The sequence below is a fragment of the Temnothorax americanus genome, unplaced genomic scaffold (genome assembly GCF_048541705.1).
Source record: "Temnothorax americanus isolate GAGA-0224 unplaced genomic scaffold, ASM4854170v1 Scaffold26, whole genome shotgun sequence".
Classification (NCBI taxonomy): Eukaryota; Metazoa; Arthropoda; class Insecta; order Hymenoptera; family Formicidae; genus Temnothorax; species Temnothorax americanus.
In genome coordinates, this window is record NW_027509401.1 from 3,041,372 (window position 1) to 3,060,091 (window position 18,720).

The 18,720-nt window shown below is 40.3% G+C and overlaps 3 protein-coding genes across 3 annotated transcripts; 2 read left to right on the forward strand and 1 right to left on the reverse strand.

Annotated features, from left to right (window-relative positions):
- Positions 1-156: 156 nt before the first annotated feature.
- On the forward strand, positions 157-3,666 carry Cog4 (conserved oligomeric Golgi complex subunit 4). Its single transcript, XM_077409382.1, has 10 exons — positions 157-349; positions 577-774; positions 865-1,239; positions 1,320-1,528; positions 1,641-1,836; positions 1,901-2,148; positions 2,218-2,440; positions 2,554-2,820; positions 2,887-3,072; positions 3,245-3,666. The coding sequence occupies exons 1-10, from the start codon at positions 287-289 to the stop codon at positions 3,500-3,502; spliced, it is 2,223 nt and encodes a 740-aa protein (XP_077265508.1). The 5' UTR covers positions 157-286; the 3' UTR covers positions 3,503-3,666.
- Positions 3,667-3,983: 317 nt separating this feature from the next.
- Positions 3,984-11,777, forward strand: Prp39 (pre-mRNA processing factor 39). Its single transcript, XM_077409499.1, has 13 exons — positions 3,984-4,144; positions 4,334-4,476; positions 5,140-5,349; positions 5,452-5,988; positions 6,096-6,270; positions 6,349-6,596; positions 6,787-6,912; positions 7,720-7,868; positions 8,140-8,545; positions 8,898-9,062; positions 9,281-9,667; positions 9,764-10,050; positions 10,307-11,777. The coding sequence occupies exons 1-13, from the start codon at positions 4,096-4,098 to the stop codon at positions 10,596-10,598; spliced, it is 3,174 nt and encodes a 1,057-aa protein (XP_077265625.1). The 5' UTR covers positions 3,984-4,095; the 3' UTR covers positions 10,599-11,777.
- Positions 11,695-17,533, reverse strand: LOC143899292 (uncharacterized). The gene is made up of 3 exons (XM_077409500.1): positions 17,126-17,533; positions 13,391-15,728; positions 11,695-13,025 (listed from the first exon to the last, which is right to left on the reverse strand). The coding sequence occupies exons 1-3, from the start codon at positions 17,333-17,335 to the stop codon at positions 12,877-12,879; spliced, it is 2,697 nt and encodes an 898-aa protein (XP_077265626.1). The 5' UTR covers positions 17,336-17,533; the 3' UTR covers positions 11,695-12,876.
- Between the last annotated feature and the right edge of the window lie 1,187 nt (positions 17,534-18,720).

Consider the following 18,720-nt stretch of genomic DNA (forward strand, 5'->3'; position numbering starts at 1 on the left):
TTCATGCATTGCGACACTAGCGCGGCCTTACGTCGTGAACTAATAAAATGCTTCTAGGCCGGTATATGTAATAAAATTGGATGTTTTGATTGGTCGCGACGGATGACGCGCTCAGTGGAAACTCAGCCTAAGGTCTACCATGGGGTATGGTATCCTCATTCTTGTTTACAATGCGACAGACGTGTCAACGTGGGCGCGATAACATACGTGACGTGTGAGAAATGTCAAGTGCCTGAACGCTGTAAAATAGTCGTCGAATTGTCAGTTTATTGACTTGCTGATAATAATGGATTTGCCGGTGAACGAGGAAAATTTGCAACAAATATTGGACAAGTTGTCTGAAGATGAGGTTCGAATGCAATCGCATATTAATCTTTAATGTTTACGTTTTACGTGCGGTACAAATCTCTACGAGTTAGATTTTATATTTCTGTGACATTTTTTTGATTCTCTGAAGATTCTCTGATATTTTCTCTAGATGTGTTGCACTGTTAAAGAAGTAGCTCTTATATATGTTGTGATTTTTTTTGCGAAAATTCTACTGTATATTTTATGGAAGGTAAATTTTAATAACAGGTTTCTATAAAGAAAAATCTGGACACGATCCTTGCCCGACGATGTCACGTGGAAGCAAAGCTGCAGAATATTGGCAAGGTACTGCCGAATGTTGTAGTGATACGGACAGAGGGAGAGAAGTTTTGCGACATGATCGCTCGTACCAATGAGTTAGCTGAGAATGTTAGCGCTAAAGTGAGGCAATTGGATCTAGCGAGAGTAAGTTATTACAGTCAAGATATCATTTCTAGATACATTATCGCATAATTCTTAATTTCTTACTTTAAACGCCACAATTTTGTTTCACAGAGCAGAGTATGCGAGTGTCAAAGTAGAATAAATGATATACTAGATTTGCAATTATGTAGCGAAGGAGTGGCGACTGCGCTGCGCAACGAGGATTACGAACAAGGTGCTGCTCACGTTCATCGTTATTTAGCAATGGACCAACAGTTGCTGGAGAGAACAGCCAAAGATGTATCGGGTGATCATACTAGTATTAGCAGTTCTCTGGTCACTTTGCAACAGGCCGCGATGGAATTGAGAGCAGTTGTCACGCATAAATTTGACGAGGCTGTGAAATCTGAAGATCTGGCATCCGTTGAAAGATTTTTCAAGATATTCCCATTGTTGGGGATGCACTTGGAGGGATTAAAGAAATTTTGCAGTTACTTATGCACCAAAGTACGTATGATATTAATTGTATAAAATTATATTTGTCAAGTTCTGAAGACTATATCTGATCTTTCATTTTTTTATATTAGCTACATGAGACCGCACAGAAAAATCTACAAGCGACATTAGAGATTAAGAGCAATGACAAGAGAGCAGCTGTTATTTTTGCCGACACCATGACTCTCTTATTTGAAGGAATTGCACGTATCGTGGAAGTACATCAACCGATCATCGAGACTTATTATGGCCCTGGTCGACTGTTAATGACAATTTCGATTTTACAAAAGGAATGCGATAGGTAAGAATAGCACGTACAATAAATTGGATATTAAAACGCTACATATATATATATATATATATATATATATATATATATATATAAAATTGTTTTTTTTTTTTTTTACAAATAGACAGGTCAAGAAGATTGTTGCAGTATTTACGAAACATAGATGTATATCTAAAAATGTACAAATGATAAATGAGTATTTGCGAAAACCGAGTCCTGAAAGGCTCGATCCTAAGGAGCTCGATCTCCTCTTGGGAGAAATAACTATAATGCATTCGAGGGCAGAACTTTATATACGTTTCTTAAAGAGAAGGATTAAGGTACAAACTTTACTAATTGTAAATCTTTCAATTAGTTACATTGGCAATGTTGCTTGTTTTGCAGAATGACATAGAGATCAGTACCACAGACGAGGCGCAACGTACAGAATTGCTTAACGAATTTGAAACGACAATAAACAACTCTGAATTGGCGCACGGCATGCAAGAGCTGCTTGGTGCCTATCTCGCGTTAGAAAGATACTTTCTCGAGGAGAGTGTGAATAAGGCTCTAGGAATGGATGCGCTAGATCCAGATCAGCAGACTTCTAGCATGGTTGACGATGTATTTTTCATAGTGCAGAAATGCGTACGGTACATATCGTCAGATTCACGCAGTCGCTTATGTGTATCGTTGAAAATCACAATGTAGTTTCTCTGCAGACGGGCTATGTCGAGTTGGAGTATAGACGGCGTTTGTGCTGTCGTCAATATGGCTTGCGGCATCTTGGAAGGCGAGTTTGCGAACAGATTAAGAAACAGATTGCGTCAAGGTTACCCCGCGGGCTACCTGGACCTGGCACAAGCGTACAGCGCTCTCCAGACAAGCATACAGCACGGTCGTCTGCAAACATCGGACACGGAATGCGCCCGTCTCACGTTCTTGGTACAGTTTTTAAAATCCATAGTTTTACATGTTATTCGTTACGTATTAATATATTATTAAACAGTTTTATTTTATATATCTATAATTATTATTTGCGTTCATTTGTCGTTTAGGCGTACCTAAACAACACCGATGTGAGCACGGAGTATGTGGAAACGTTGTGCAAGAGTCTCGGCGCGGAGATAGATGCAACGTTCCCCAACATGCAGAAGAAGGATAGAGGCAAAATTGACAGCTGCTTATCCAGTCTCAAGGGAGTTATACTGATATTACGTGGCATCATCGATTGCGGCCTGGAACAGTTGCGCGTCAGCGCCGTAAAGCCCAGAGTCACCCCGTGGCTCGATGCGTTTCTGTCCATAGATCATCATATCAATGAGGTATATTCCGTAGAGATAAATAGATTTTGTGTGTCTTTAAGTATATAACGAATGATTCATATGCAGGACGAATTATTGAGATACGAGACGGATGAGCCATTTGTGCAGACTTTAATCATGAACCTGGAGGGTCTACTTCAAGGATTCAAAGATAGCTTGACGACCTCCAATTACGACGCGCTTATCGGACTTTTGACCGCGGAAGTTACAGCCCGTTTAGAAAAAGTTGTCTTGAAATCGACCTTTAATCGGGTACGTGCACCAAATTTACGCCTATCCTCTTATAATCATTTATATCAGTAATTCTGTGGTGAATACTTTCATCTAATTTCTCGCAGATAAATCTGTGCTCGTAAATCTAGTTTAATTTCTTCGCATTTTTATTCGTAACACAATGCTGATAAGTGAAATCTGCGCATTTCAGGCAGGGGGTCTGATATTGGACAAGGAAATAAGATCGTTAGCCAGTTACTTAGCAGCTGCCACGTCTTGGTCGGTGAGAGATAAATTCGCGCGTTTAACGCAGATCGCCACCATTCTGAGTATAGAGAAGGTAGAGGAATTGGCCGACTACTGCGGCGCGGACGCGATAGCGTGGCGATTAACGCCGTCGGAAGTGCGGCGTATCGCGTCCCTTCGAATAGACTTCCGACCGGAAGACATCAAGAGACTGAAGCTATGACTTGTTGTCCCTTGAGTCACGCTACGATATGAAACGCCGTCGAATCATGTGCTTGCACAACTAGATCAAGTATTCGCATATATTACGTTTTATACTATATATGTACATAGAATGATTATATAAAATATTATTTATTACAATAATACAGAAAAGCTATATGTTCTCCAAAATCACCTTAGAATATCTTCACTTTAAAACCTGTCTTCTTCCCATTCAACGTTAATGTGGCAAATCGAATCTCTTTAAAATTCAACTTTTTTATAGAAGTATTTTCAAAATTTTTTTGTAGAAGATAGCAAAAATGCAAATTGTGCGTTAACAAACAATATTGTTCTTTTTATTTTAAAGACACCGGGTACATACATACGTAGTCTACTATTGATCGCCGATAATGCAGGTCTCGCGATGCCAGTGTTTGCGATTTTGAAAGCGGGCAGGGCGAGCGCACGTATTTTGCTCCGATTTTGACGAAACTGCGTGTTTTGCGTGGCTTTGCGATTGGCAACCTTGTTTCGAAGTGTTGCGCCGCCATTGCGCCCATTATCCGTCCGCGGTTCTGCGCTTCACATTCCGGATATTTTACCGAGAGCACGATGTCTTCAGCGAGCGGTGACGAGGCCGAGGTCGAGCTGGCCAAGCCAGGTAAGGAACGAAGCTCCGAGTAACGTGCCGATCACCCCTGATCGATCGTCGGGTCGTTGCCGAGAAACCGCGCGTCACCAAGGACGTGCCGCCCGGCACGGCCGCCCAGCCCACGAGACCGCCATTTCGACGAGACGGCGTCTCGGCGCAGCTTGGAGCATTATACAAGTATTTCGTTATTTCTTTCAGTGAGACGCACCAGGTCGGGTCGGACCCGAAAGGCAGCGGTCGTGGCCGCCGGAAAGAAACCGTCGGTGAAGAAGTCCCTCGCCCGGGCGACGCGCTCCCCGAGGAAGGTCCCTGAGATCGAGGAGGTTGTCGAGGTTGTCGAGGTAAGGGTCAGACCTTTCGAAACCGGTTGCATGGATTAACGTCATCGGCGACTGATACGATCTTTTCATCGTCTCGCGATAAGACAAACGAAATAGCGAAGCGTCAGCTAGACCTTTTGTTTACTTTTCTTTAATGTGAATAATTGGAGTTGCAATCCCAAGAGGAGCAAACAATCCATCAATCAGATATATTTTGTTAGAACAACGACAGCATGAAATAATGTTCGTACAACTTTAAAATATTGAATTGTAATAATATTTTTTATGTAATATAATGGTTGCTTTCCATTTGCATAAAACTCAGATAATTCTCACTTGTGATGTTATAACTCAGTTGAATGCACATTTTTTTTGCATGCTGGCAAGTGAGATTCAATTGAGTTTTTATCCACAATCGAGACCATGTGCTTTAATGAATCTAATAGACTCACATTAAAAGTGAGGCTATGAACCTGTATTAGCATGCGATAGCTTTGTCACCAAAATAAGCAGGTAAATACAAAATGACATTTTACCTGAGTATAAAATACTCACCTAACTGAGTAACTCAGATCACTCGAGTGTAAATGAAAAGCAACTAATGTATGTAAATGATAACAATATTTGCATAATTAGGAGATAGTATGGAAACATTAATTTTTAAGTAACTAAATGTAATTACAGGAAGAAACTACATCTACGTTTGAAGAAGGCATGATGGAAAGTATGTCCGAGAACGGAGTTCAACATCTAGCGGACGTTATTGTCGAGCAGCGCAGCGAGGAAGACACTTCTATGTTGCACTTGGAATTGGAGGACTCTGAAGATGCTAATATACATGAAACAAATGTGAATCAAGAAGGCGAAAAAATGGAGCAGGATGAAGAAGATACGGTAAGTAATATCATTTTTTCTTGATGTTTAATCTAGGAAAATAGACCACTACTATTTTACCACTTTGTATCGCGTTGTATTTAAAACTCGGTTTATTTTTAGCGGAATTCCAATATAATAAGATCAGAGGGCACAATTATGGAAGACAGTAGCATGGACAAGGTAGAGATGCTGGCTGAACGTGATGACATCGAGATGGAAGGTCAGGATGTCAGCAATGACGATTCAAATCAGCAACGCGTGCTGATAGACTTTCAAGAAGTTATTAATGAAGACGGCAGTACGATGACACAAGAGATCTTAGAGGCGGAGGAGGTAGATTCAGAGGACATGACCACGCACACCGTTACCAGGATCCAGATTATGGAAATTGACGATTTGCAGCAAGAAATGTCTGAGGATGTCGAGACAGTGACGGGTAAGGTGGAAGAACCAGATATGGAAGAGTTGCAGAGTGATTCTCTGCCGCGTATAGAAATAACTGAAGCTGAAAACGAAGTTACAAACGCGTCGATTATACATAACGAAGTCGTGCAGGAATACATAAATGACGAAGAAGAAGAAGAAGACACAAAAAAGACCGAGCCTGATACGGAAGCTGTGTCAGAGGATGAATTACCGACCGAAGCCACCGCCAAGGTCAGAAGCGTTTATTAGTTTCGCGATATACATAGTCAATATTCTCCCTGGATTCTGTATAATAATTAATTCGTAACTTGATACCATAAATAACTTTAAATGTACAGGAACCAGAGACCGAAGCAGTTTCCGACGAAGAGCTGCCGGTTGCTGCTCCAGCAGACCTAGGTGAAACCGAATCCGTGTCCGAAGATGAATTACCACCGGATAGTGACAAAAAGAAAAAGAGTGCAGCGAAGTTGAATAAAACACCGGAGAAGAAAATCAAAGCTGAAGCCGGAAGTAAGTGCATTTCTTACACTGTTCTATAAAATTTTACAGTCTAAAACTGACCCTCTTACATGTTCCTTGTACTTTTAGCCAAACGTAAATTGAACGCGGAAGGAGAATACGATCCCAGTTCTCCGACGTCTGAGAACAATGACGAGGCACCAGCAAAGAAGGTCGCCTTGTCGAGCGATGCGGAGGTGGGAGATAAGCAAGAGATCAAGCCAGCATCGCCGAAAAAGAAAACGTTGCCCGAACTAGAAAAATATTGGAAAGCCGTTAATGAAGATCCATCTGATTTCACGGGATGGACATATCTCTTACAATACGTGGATCAAGAAGTAAGTAAAAAAATCATTCAAGTTTTTATACTTTATACCTTGAAATTCAGTCTGTGTTAGTCATTCTTAATAATCCTTAATATTTAATTGAAAATATCAAACCAATTTAAGACGTCATATTTGAGATGTACAGACATTTTTTTTTAATGAATTGGAAGTAATATTCAATTTTTTGTCGTTTTTGTTACAGAACGATGCTGAGGCTGCGCGCGAAGCTTACACCAAATTCTTGGAGCGTTATCCATATTGCTACGGTTACTGGAGAAAGTTCGCCGATTACGAGAAGAAGAAGGGCAACTCCGAAAATGTCCAAACGGTGAGTCCGATCGTATATTATGTTCGTTAGGCTATCTCTCATTATATGATATCATTATAATAACGCAATCTAATGAAAATAGCTCGAGTTAGGAAGACGCGTGGGCAGTGTGCACGCACATAAATATGGTTTTCCCTTCCAACAGCATAGCACGTCTTGCGGCACCTATTCGACTTTCTTCGTTTACAAAATAGTTACGTATTTAATTAATATCCTGCGATATCTACAAAAATGCTATATTACATATTTTACTATCTTACCGATATATCGAATACATCAAGTACTCTATCGTACGATACGTAAGTCGAGCGAGATGGCTAGTTGTTTCCGAAGCGCCTTTATCGCGATAGAAAGAAAGAAAACTGTGTTATATTTACTGTAAGCATTTGTACACATAGCTTACTACAGAAAGTATTGTAAAACTTAAGCATAAGATATATGCGCTCTTACTTTATGTAAGTAAGATATGTCGGGTTGGGTGTTAAGTCAAAGTCAGAGACAAAGACTTAGGACACGTGCACGTGCCAGAGTGGGAGCAAGAAAGAGTGGCGGAAGACACTGTGGCGCCCAGATCGGAACACTCCCTGACTCTTAAGGTGAATGCACAATGCTCTGCAATCTCTGTGTTAATTAAATCTCTTTATTTACAGTAAGCGTACGATATGTGAGTATACGTTGCTAAAAGAAAAAAAAAGACCGTAATGCTTAACGAAAGCTAAAAGCAAAATAGGTATAAGATCTACCCGCCGATAAGCCCAACCCAGTTGTAAACTGTTCTAATTACGATCCACGAATCCGTTACCGCAGGTGTTCGACCAAGGTCTGAAAGCTATTTCGCTAAGCGTCGATCTCTGGCTCCATTACATCAACCACTGTAAAACCGTTTACGAAAAAGATGAAGAGAAGCTCCGTGAGCAGTACGAACGAGCCATACAAGCTTGCGGGCTTGAGTTCAGGTAACGAATCTAGAGTTTTTTTTTTTAACGAACCTAGATCTTCTAGTTTTTATAGTATTCCTTTATATGGTGTTGCTCCTATGTACTTGTCGACAGAAAAGTGATTTAATAAAGTCAATTTATTTCTTTAGTAGGTACTTTTAACTGTTATATATAACATAGCTGATTAGTATGCTGATAAAGATTTACTTTGATAAACAATTAGCGCGGATTGAACAAATATAATATAATAATACAATAATATAACGTAAAATAATTTAATGTAAAACAGATCAGATCGTCTCTGGGAGAGCTACATAAAGTGGGAGTCAGAAGCAAAACGCTTAAGCAGGGTGACAGCACTGTACGATCGTTTACTGTCGACACCTACTCTTGGTTACACCTCCCACTTCGAAGCCTTCCAAGAATTCGTATCATCCAACTTGCCAAATCGTATCCTAAGTGTGGACGACTTCCTCGAGCTACGCGCCGAAGTAAAGGCCCTACTGAAATCAGACGACGCCACCGCGGCATCCGCTGCTGATGACGCACCGCCCGGTGAAGAACCGCCACCCCACGAGGTACCACCCACTGACGAGGAGACCCGTGCCATCCGTGAGAAGATCATTAGCAGCAGGCGTAAAATGCACAAAGCGAACGTCAATGCGGTGGCAGCGAGATGGTCGTATGAGGAAGGGGTACATGACATTTGATTATAATTATATATGTTCATTATGATCACGCTTTAAATTATTATTAGCAAAAATGAGACTTCTTAATTTCAATACGTTGAAATGTTTCACTGCTGTAAATGAAAAAAAAGTTCTCACTCATTTCGATCCCTCACCGTAGCTCTACCTAATCGCGCAGTAAATGTGGATTCGTTGTAGTACAGAAGTCAATCTTTTACAATGTTTTATGTTGTAAGTAGAAAAGTATATTCTAAATTAAAAGATTTGGATGCATTAATCTCACATTGGAACAAAATTCAAATTAGTTTACAGTCTAGAGTAAATTGGTCTAACTGTATGTGTGATGTATAATTAACAGATAAAGAGACCATATTTCCATGTAAAACCATTGGAACGGTGTCAGTTGAAAAACTGGAAGGAGTACCTAGATTTCGAGATTGAACAAAAGGATCAGAATCGAATAATCATTTTATTCGAGAGGTGTCTTATAGCTTGTGCACTTTATGATGAATTTTGGATGCGAGTAAGTAAATGTGTCAATCTTAATTATTACTACATAGAAGCTGATTCTCTCTTGTCACTACTTCAAACATAATTAAAAATCACCTATGTATCACATTTTATTTTGAATAATATTTATAAAGTATCTAATAATTTTTTATATTATATTACAATTCGATAAGTGTATCATTAAAAATTATGTGGCATAATATAAGTATTTTTGTTTTTTTATTTGCGTAGTTTGTGCGTTATTTGGAATCGTTGAAGGGAGATAACACAGAAAAGATCCGAGATGTATATTCGAGGGCTTGTATGGTACATCATCCAAAAAAACCAAACTTGCATTTGCAATGGGCTATCTTTGAGGAGGGTCAGGATAACTTCGAGAAAGCTGCCGCCATATTAGAGAATATTGATAACGTATTGCCAAATATGCTACAAGTAGCATATCGACGAATAAACTTGGAACGCCGCCGTGGAGACTTGGAGAAGGCGTGTACCTTATATGAGAATTACATTAGTAATAGCAAGAACAGGACGATCGCTAATAATATTGCTGTAAAATACGCGCGATTCCTGTGTAAAGTCAAGGATGATGTTGAGCGGGCAATTAAAGTATTGATGAAGGTACGTTTAAATACAAAATTAATTTCGATCTCGACTACGTATTATGACGATTTGTGTTAGGCGAAATTAACACGTGCATTACATTTTTTTATATAGGCCACAGATAAAGATAAAGACAATCCCAGGCTATACCTGCAATTAATAGATTTGGCAATGCAACGAACGCCAGTTGACACTCAAGAAATAGTAGGCTACATGGACATGTTCATAGAAAGAGAACACGCAGATCTTGAGCAGAGAGTGCTTTTTGCGCAACGTAAAGTAGAATTCCTGGAAGACTTCAGCCCCGACATCCGGCAAGTGTTGAAGGCTCACGAACAATTCCAGAAATGCATCAAGCAAGCGAAAGAGAGGAAAAAGACGAAGGGCGACGACAACAAAACGTAAGTATTTCTAGAAAATCTAAAATATGAAGATAATTAGTTTTACAAAGTAACGTTAAGTGATTTTAACGTTGTATTGTCTCACATATTAAATATAATTTAAAATATTTTAATAGAATATACAAGTTCAACAAACGCGTTGGTTAATGTGTGAAACAAAAATATTGCTAAATATAATTAATATATAGTTTCTATCTAATTGAAATTGCTTGCAATAGAAAATTATCTTATAATGCCGTGTATGATGTCGTTACAGCGATTCTTCACCTCCGAAGAAAAAAACCGATCAATCAAATGTGCCACCATCACCGTCCGTGGGCTCGCAGTCTTCATACCAGTACAGCAGCGGTCCAAGCGGGCCTTATCAGTCGCCACAGCAGTTTCAGGGCGGGCAGTACGGCGGTCAGGGTGGTTATCAACAAGGTTACCAACAATACCCACCTCCATCAGATCCCAATTATGCTAACTACCAAAATTGGCAGTATGGACAAGGCGGCCCACAGGCTTACGGACCTTATAATCAGTGGGGATCTTACAATTATTATTAATATCGGTCACATAATCGCCTCTAAGACTATCATACCATTAAATGTGTCCTACTGTACATTCTCTAGCGTTTTATTCAACCGATTTCGAAGCAGACGAAAGAATTATTAATTGTTTAAGTATCTTGGTATCTTGACATGTGAGAGCTTATATGCCAAGCGTTTCTCTCTATATATAAATCAGCAATTGATACCTTGCATGGATATTTACTGTATGTATTGAATAAACTGTATATCATTAACACAGAACTTTACTCCTGGCACTCGTTTATATTGCTATTTTATGTTGCACTAAAAAAATATTAATAATCGACTAATAATTCTATTGCAGTTTTTATTTTAGAAATTAATTCAAATCATTCTTACTGGAATATTTTATATCAGGAAAAATATATTTAAAAAATGCCAGGTAAAGGTATAAAATAATTCATTGAGGAAATGAATGAGTAAAATTCCTGCTACTGGTGTACAGTTTTCCTAGAATCTTTCTCTTTGTGTGTTCACATAACTTCAAAGCGTTGCGGCTTTATAGCATTAAATGTGAAGAAATGGATTTCACAGATTACATCCATAATTCTTAATAAATTATAGATTTCGAAACTATTGCATAATATCAACGAAGTTACATGAAGTTTAAGAAATGTGCTGTGTTACGACACACTACATTATGTTGGATATATTATGATATATAGCACATCTAGATTTGTATATGTCATTGTCGATTTATGTAAATCGACAGACTTACCTACTTTTCTTGAAGAAATCGTGATCGTCGCATATTGTAATCCTTTATATTCCTTGTTAAATTTGTTCGCTCCACTTTGGAATTACTTTTTTAAACAAGTTCTGGTTAGCAAAGGATATTAAAAAATGTCCTTCATTAATGTTGAAATAAGTATTCTGTATTACTTCGAACCTATGATTTCTTTTTATTGAAGATTTGACACGTAGAATATACGATTACATTTCGATGATATTCGGTAAGTATCGCAACGCGATTTAATGAAAAATTTAATATAAATATAAATGCTTTTTGATTATTTGAAACAATAAAATAACAATTGCTTTTATAAGTTTACGATTATTCCGCTGTTGAGTATTTCGTTCTCTCTCTCTCTCTCTCTCTCTCTCTCTCTCTCTCTCTCTCTCTCTCTCTCTCTCTCTCTCTCTCTCTCTCTCTCTTCTAATTGCTTCTAATATATACCAGTATACAACTTATAATTAAAATTAGACTTACAATTAAAACTGTGAAATTAAATAACTTTCATCATTCCTGTTTCATATAAATTTTGCAATTCAACATAGTTACGTCAAGAGAACAAAATTTTATTAATTTTTATTAATTTGTTTTTGTTAGATACGTTTCTCAATATTTTCAACATACATATTATTATAAGGATTTTAACGACATCAATTTAGGTTTTGAATATATTTACCTATGTTAAAAATTCCAGGTATATTAAATTGACATGGTTTCGCATAGTTATCTTTATTGCGTTCAATAAAAATCGAACTCCTATTTATCTCCTTGTTTCGTTTACTTTCTTATAAATTATTTTTTTCGCTCTTTGTTCAAGTTAATAAATTGCATATAAAACTACTCTTCAGGACCTACGCAAAGTCAGAAATTCGTTGTAAAACTTTTTAAAAAATGCTGACGGTCTACTACAAACTTAAAAACTGTAAAATATAAAAGCGTCTCGGAGCGGGAGGGTTACACTTTCACTGTTTACTTACTGATTTTTACACACGCAATTAAAATTTAGCGAAGTTAACATTTAACATCTTCTATTGCTGTAGTTTCAACATCATTGCACATTTTAACACACTTTAAATATTTATGTATTATCTATATTACTTTATAAAGAGATTTGCGAAATATTAGCGAATTACTATTTATAATGTAGTTTTGAACTTTTCAACAAACTCATAGGATTGTCGTAAACGATTACATCATTTTTATCCCGGTATAGATATGCAAAGAATTAAACTTAGCTTCGATCAGCACAATATATACTTGGTTGGCTCCAGATGATTCATACGTTTGCCAGATACTTGCACAATTAAACTGAATATAATATCGAGTGGATACTATAATACATAGTGTAGATTGATAATGAGGTCACGTTCGTCAAATATGTGGCAAACGAATGGATTTAGTTTTAAAAATCGACATTAATTAGTAGAAAAGGATATCTCTATATGCATGTGTATAGTGTATAACTTCGTTCGGAACGATTATAAGTTAATTGTCATGAAAAACTTATTTACGTAGTCAGCATTAAATAACCACGGCGCTCGAGGCCATCTTGTTAAGTCCGCAAGTACCATCCCCGCGGTAAACTCTATAGTATCCTTGTTCACCCCAAGATTTTCCCCAGCTGTTCTTGACGATCCAATACGGTAGCTTTCTGCGGAAAAGCGGATAGCCTGAAAAGAGAATATTGATTGTAATATCGTTTCTATTATCGCGCTGAATAATCGTAACGCTACTTGTAAATCTTCGAAGAGATATAAGTTAAAAATGTAGCATGTCTTAAAAAGAATGTTGATCCTTACAATTAGTGAAATACGTATTCTTGATTATTGGATTATATGTGTACTTATTAACAGTAGGTATAAAAATATAAGATTAAGTTGTAAAACCATAATCATCGAGAGCGATGATAAAAATTAATTTCTCTGAATCTTTGTGGAAAAGAAAATACAACGTAAGTTCTGCTTTCTTTTTTGCCGTGTTTTTCCTATTTATATATACTTTTCAATGTTCAAAATTATTTCAGCGTGATACGTACTGTTTGTGCCATATCCGACGATCAGCACGCCGTGATCCAGAGTATTGGGATTGCACAGAAATTTGAAGGGATGCGAGACGCCGCCGATGTAGAACTGCATGGCATTAGCGTTAATGCCGATGGAGATTGGACCATTTTCCACCAGCCATTGCGCCATTTGCGTCTCGTTCGACGTAACGTTGACAGCGGAGTTCAACTGTACCTTGGCCAGATTGCTCTTGAAATGGCACTTCTCGTCCTCCGCCTCGTACGGATAGTCGGACTCCAGCTCGAGACCGCCCAGTTTCTCAATGGCCCTGTACGCGTTGTCCGGCAAGCCGCCGCCGCAGCCGTCGTCGAGATCGTCACAGTCCACCAGCTCCTGCTCGGACAGCGACAGCAGCTGACCGTGCTTGATCGCGTATTGGCCCTCGACGTTGCCCGTCACTGAGAAAGCCCAGCACGAACCGCAGCCGCCCTGATCCTTCACCGGAGTCACGACTCCCTTCTTTCGCCAGTCGAAGCTGGGTGGTACAGCGACGTCCGGGATCTCGGCTTTACGCAGAGGAATCTCGTTCTCCGATCGCAAGTCCGGTCGCAGACCGAGATAACGCTTTCGGAACTCCTCGCGCGACACGTCGGCGAACATGTTTACGCCGTAGCGACCGGTTCCCTGCTCGGTCTCCTGTAGCAGGTCTATGATATGGAGATTCTCGCGGAATATCTGAAGTCGCGAATTTCTCTCCTCCGGCGTGGAATACGCCCGATTGTAGGTTTCCGCGAATTTGTTGAACAGTCGCTCGATCCTCATTTCTTCTACCATCTGCATCATATTCTTGTTGTAATTAGCGCCGCGCAGGGACCGTTTCCTCCTCTTACTTTCCGACGGGGGACATTCCACCGTTATTTCGGGCGAATCCCGATCGATCCACGGTCGCGACCACACCTTTATCAGACACTCTTTGACGTCGCTTCCTGCCTGCAACTGGCAGTTGTCCTTGGTGCCCTTTGGGCAATCACTAGTGCCCAGCTTGGCTTTGATCCTGTAAAGTTTACCGGCGACCACTTGGACGCTCGCCTCGGTGATCTCCACTATGAGCGGCTCGTTCGCACTGTCCGATTCCGCAGAAATTTTGCGCAGCGCTTTATCGGCGTACAATTTGATCTCAGGATCGTCTATGGGCGTTGTCGCGGGAGCACCGACCAAGCGCTGCGATCGTTTCTGCCTATTATTAACGTCCTCCTTATCGTTCAGCTTTTCGAGCTTGAAATCCTCCACCTTCTTTCGCTGAAATTTCTCTTCTTTGACTTCTTTCATAGCTCCAGCTGTGTCAGCTGTAGCATCTTCCATCTTGATAGGCAGATCAAAGCCTTCCAAGAATTCTCTGAACTCCTTCGCCTTATCCGTAAAACCTGAAATCTTCTCGTCGTCCTGACTCTTGTTCAACATTACCTTTACGACCGCGGATTCCGTCACCTCCGCTTCCTCGAGCTCCCTCGAGGGCATCGATGGCGCGTGGGTGTAATTGTCCAACATTTCCTTCAAGCTTTCATAGACGTCGGCCATCTCGGTGCCAGACGGTTTTCCTTCATCGTACTTGACCGTCACCAAGGATTCGCTCTCCAAATTTGACACTCTTTGCGGCTTGGCGCTAGACGCGTTTTCAGGATCCGTACAATTGTTCTTGGTAATTCTGAGAGACGTCCGTTGCCACGGTCGTTGCTCGAACGTGACCAGGCACAACCTGGTCGGAACGGTCGTTCGCAGCTGACATTCCTGCTCTTGCTCCAGGGCATTCTTCAGACATTCGGACTCGCCTGTCAGCAGCAGCAACTGGTACTCTATCACGTTAGACGAGACCGGTACCGAGCGGGTGACCCTCACAATGCTCATTAACTTGTGCTTGTAATCGCTCGCGGTCTGCTCGTCCATCGATCTCAACGCTTGCTCGCCGAAGGAGAGGAGACCCGGCAGATTCGGATTCAGTTCGTACGGGCAACCCGGACAGTATTTGCCGGAAGCGCGCATGGCGATGAACGGTCTGACGTTCTCGTCGCCGTTCTCCTGGACCTCATGATCCAATTCCACGCTTCGATTGTTGTTCACCTGTTCGACCAAGTTCTCCCGAGTGACCTGAGAGTCCTCCTGCTCCTGATAACTCTGCTGCTCCTGCGACATGTCATTTTGCGCATCGGCTGGATAGAAATACATGCATTGAATGGAATCATTCAGCGTCTCTACGTCGCCGCGCTCGTCTTGCTTTACGTCGATAGTACAGGCCTCTCTGGGACAAGACTCCGCTCCGCATATTGGACTCAGATCATACGTGAATTTGTATACTTTGTAAGGCGGCTCCTCCTGCAACAATAATAACGAAGTTATTTATATGAGGAATCATGTGCAAATCGTCTTACGGTTAATCAGGCTTATTTGATATAATCGTTATCGATCGAAACAATAAGCCTCGTTTATAATTCCAGCCGTTGCAGCGATTATTTCGCCGTTGCGAAATATGAAACTGGATAATATTTATGCTTAAAAACAGAAATCTGCTGCGCAGTAACATCTCCCACGTTCCATTCGGCCGAGTACAGCTTGGCCTGAGTACCAACTTGGCCCGATAACCCAGAACGTTATCATCTCGGTTTATCATTGCCGAACACACGCACAGAAATAATATACACCTTGACACGCATTAGTACAGTACATTACAGTTTACAATGTTGATACGTCGTGTGATTAAAAATAAAATAAAAATGTTATCTTATCCATGTTTTTTGAAGAAAGTTTCATTTAAACATCACCCTCAAGGAGATAAAACGGTAGGTATACAAGAATCCAGAACAGTTACATTTTGATTTGACTTTAACTAAAACAAACTTTTTCATTTCTGACTAATAACTACGTAATTGTTACCAATTATTTACCAATTATCTACATCAACTGAATGTCACGCACAACGCTCTGCAGCACTCTTGGAAGAATCCGGCAAATAACATCTTTATCCGTAGGATCTCAGAAACGGCGTCGTGATTGTTAAAGAAACGAATAAAGAAAAAATCATTGCAATCATGCAATCACCTGACGCCCTCGATCCTTGATACCTCTAGCTGTTTATATTTCTCACGCCGTGAAAAGATTATCTATAAATAGAATCCAGCGCACATTCTATACGTATAACTCATTCTTTATTGCAGTAAGAGACAAAAGGAACCTTCATACTTCATACTTATATTGCTCAAAATATTATCAAATAATTATTTTTAAGGAAAACAAATTTATGCAATTATGGTCTTTCATATCAATGATAGCGTAAGCTAATATCTTGGTCAATGTATATCGCCCGTGATATTTACAAATTTAATTTTCACAGCGTCGATAATAACAATTAAGCAATTTAACTTAATTTACAATTTAATTCTCGTCACATCGACAAAAGCGAACAATGGCAAACAAAGAATATAATCTGACTCAGTATTTTTGTTATAGATAGAAAAATCTCGTCTTCACTCTCTCCACAGATAAAATTATCCTTTTACCCCTCGACGCTACGTGCAGCTTTTGCGACGCATATCTGCGAGCGCAAAGTCATTTTCGCTGCTAATAACAATCGTCACCAAAGGAGGGGATTGGCTCATCGACCGTGGCGGCCACAGTCCACACGGCTGCGTCGAAAATAAAAACAAAAGCGCCGCGCAATCGAAATTTCACCGATTTCCCCGTGGAAGTTCCGCGACGTCGTCGCGCGGACTCACCAATTCCTGCGCGTTTATCAGATTGCCGTGGGCGTACAGGTGATGCGTCGGCGAGTGGTCGTTCAGGGCCCTCCACGCCTTCTCCAACAGCCGCGAGGACACTCGGCTCAGGGGGATGTTCACCGGGTTCGAGCGCACCGCCTGGGCGAGTAGGCATGCGAGGGCGAGATAAAGGAGCGCGAGGTAACCCGCGCGGCTTCGTTCCGCCATTTTGCGAGGACGCGCGTCGTCGCGCTCGGACTCCAAGCTCCGGATGCTCCGGATCGACCGCGCTTATACCCTTCGAATGACGGATCGAGACTGTCCAAGTCCAAGCGATACTGTCGCCGATGATCCACGGTCCACTGACTGTCAGGCGATGACCAGCGACTGACTGGCTGGCTGGCGCTCGGCGCGCGGCGCCGCCAATTCCACGAGTCTGTCCCTCTCACTCCACTCAGCTGTGCGAGATTACCATTACCCTTCCAACTTCCAAACTTCCAAGCGCTCGGAACTCGGAAGGAGACGGACGATCGCGAGCCCTCTGTGGGGAGAAAGAGAGGAAGGGGTGGAGAGAAGGAGGTGCGGAAGGTGTACCTGACAGGAGCAGATTTTTTTTTGCGTTGTATATATATGTATAACAACGATGACAGAGTGATTGGAATAAATCTGTTTGCTTCAACTGCATGTTCTCGCGTCATCTATTGCATACAAATGTGTTTTAAAGAGATGAAAGTGAGAAAAGAACACAATGTGTATCCTTTTTTTTTCCTTCTTTCTTTTCCAAACCAATTTTCCATGCAGAAAAAAAAGACAAGATGAATAAGCAAATATATAATTAGAATAGTTAAGACGATACAAATGTGAATTGCTCTAGTTGCGCTTTCTTTGATTTTTTGTAAGGTTTTTTAAAGTAAAATCATATATATCTCCGAAATTTTTTTGAAGGAAAAGAACGAAAACGAAACGAAGATGTAGAAATTATTTTCTACATATATCCCTTAAAGTGTATACGTTTTTTCGGTACCTTCATTCTAAGTGGATTTGTCACATTCAACGCTATTTTTCACTACCTTAATATAAGGGCCGGTTTTTCCAACAGCTATTGGCAAACTATATAACTAATAGTTAAATCATATACGTCTATCCTTCTTTTAATTTGAAGGAAAAACAAAGACACATATATGATTTAACTATTAGTTTACCAACAGGTTTTGGAACAACCGGCCCTTAAAGTATTGAAAAAAATCTGAAAAAAAATTCATGAAACATCTGTCTACGTTGTAGCTGACGATTTTATAGTCATTTTGATAAACATTGTTTATTTGCAGACTTGCATCTTCTAAACAGGCTTGCAAGTTTTACAGTTATACGAGCAAAATATTCACTTATTCGGCTCGGACGCGCAGACCCGCCTTAGCGGTTTCTTAAGGATAGTCAACGAAGTAAAGAGATTAAAAAAGAGTGACATGTGTGTGTAACACATGCATGTTCACGCTAAGTCGCCAATACCAGTCGTACGTCACGCGCAAGGTAAACGAGAACGTGCCATGCATTTAGCCAATTTAGAGCCGGATTCAACGCAATCAGACAATTGACGAACGCGCACAATGTAA

What these genes read in the sequence shown, in the direction of transcription:
- Cog4 (XM_077409382.1), top strand. Translation starts at nt 287, where the DNA reads ATGGATTTGCCGGTGAACGAGGAAAATTTGCAACAAATATTGGACAAG. An exon ending in ATAGTGCAGAAATGCGTACG is followed by an intron (nt 2,149 to 2,217) that starts GTACATATCGTC and finishes GTTTCTCTGCAG; the next exon opens with ACGGGCTATGTCGAGTTGGA. An exon ending in GCGCCCGTCTCACGTTCTTG is followed by an intron (nt 2,441 to 2,553) that starts GTACAGTTTTTA and finishes TTTGTCGTTTAG; the next exon opens with GCGTACCTAAACAACACCGA.
- Prp39 (XM_077409499.1), top strand. Translation starts at nt 4,096, where the DNA reads ATGTCTTCAGCGAGCGGTGACGAGGCCGAGGTCGAGCTGGCCAAGCCA. An exon ending in TACAATACGTGGATCAAGAA is followed by an intron (nt 6,597 to 6,786) that starts GTAAGTAAAAAA and finishes TTTTTGTTACAG; the next exon opens with AACGATGCTGAGGCTGCGCG. An exon ending in ACTCCGAAAATGTCCAAACG is followed by an intron (nt 6,913 to 7,719) that starts GTGAGTCCGATC and finishes CCGTTACCGCAG; the next exon opens with GTGTTCGACCAAGGTCTGAA.
- LOC143899292 (XM_077409500.1), bottom strand. Translation starts at nt 17,335, where the DNA reads ATGGCGGAACGAAGCCGCGCGGGTTACCTCGCGCTCCTTTATCTCGCC. An exon ending in TGATAAACGCGCAGGAATTG is followed by an intron (nt 15,729 to 17,125) that starts GTGAGTCCGCGC and finishes TTATTGTTGCAG; the next exon opens with GAGGAGCCGCCTTACAAAGT. An exon ending in CGTCGGATATGGCACAAACA is followed by an intron (nt 13,026 to 13,390) that starts GTACGTATCACG and finishes TTCTCTTTTCAG; the next exon opens with GCTATCCGCTTTTCCGCAGA.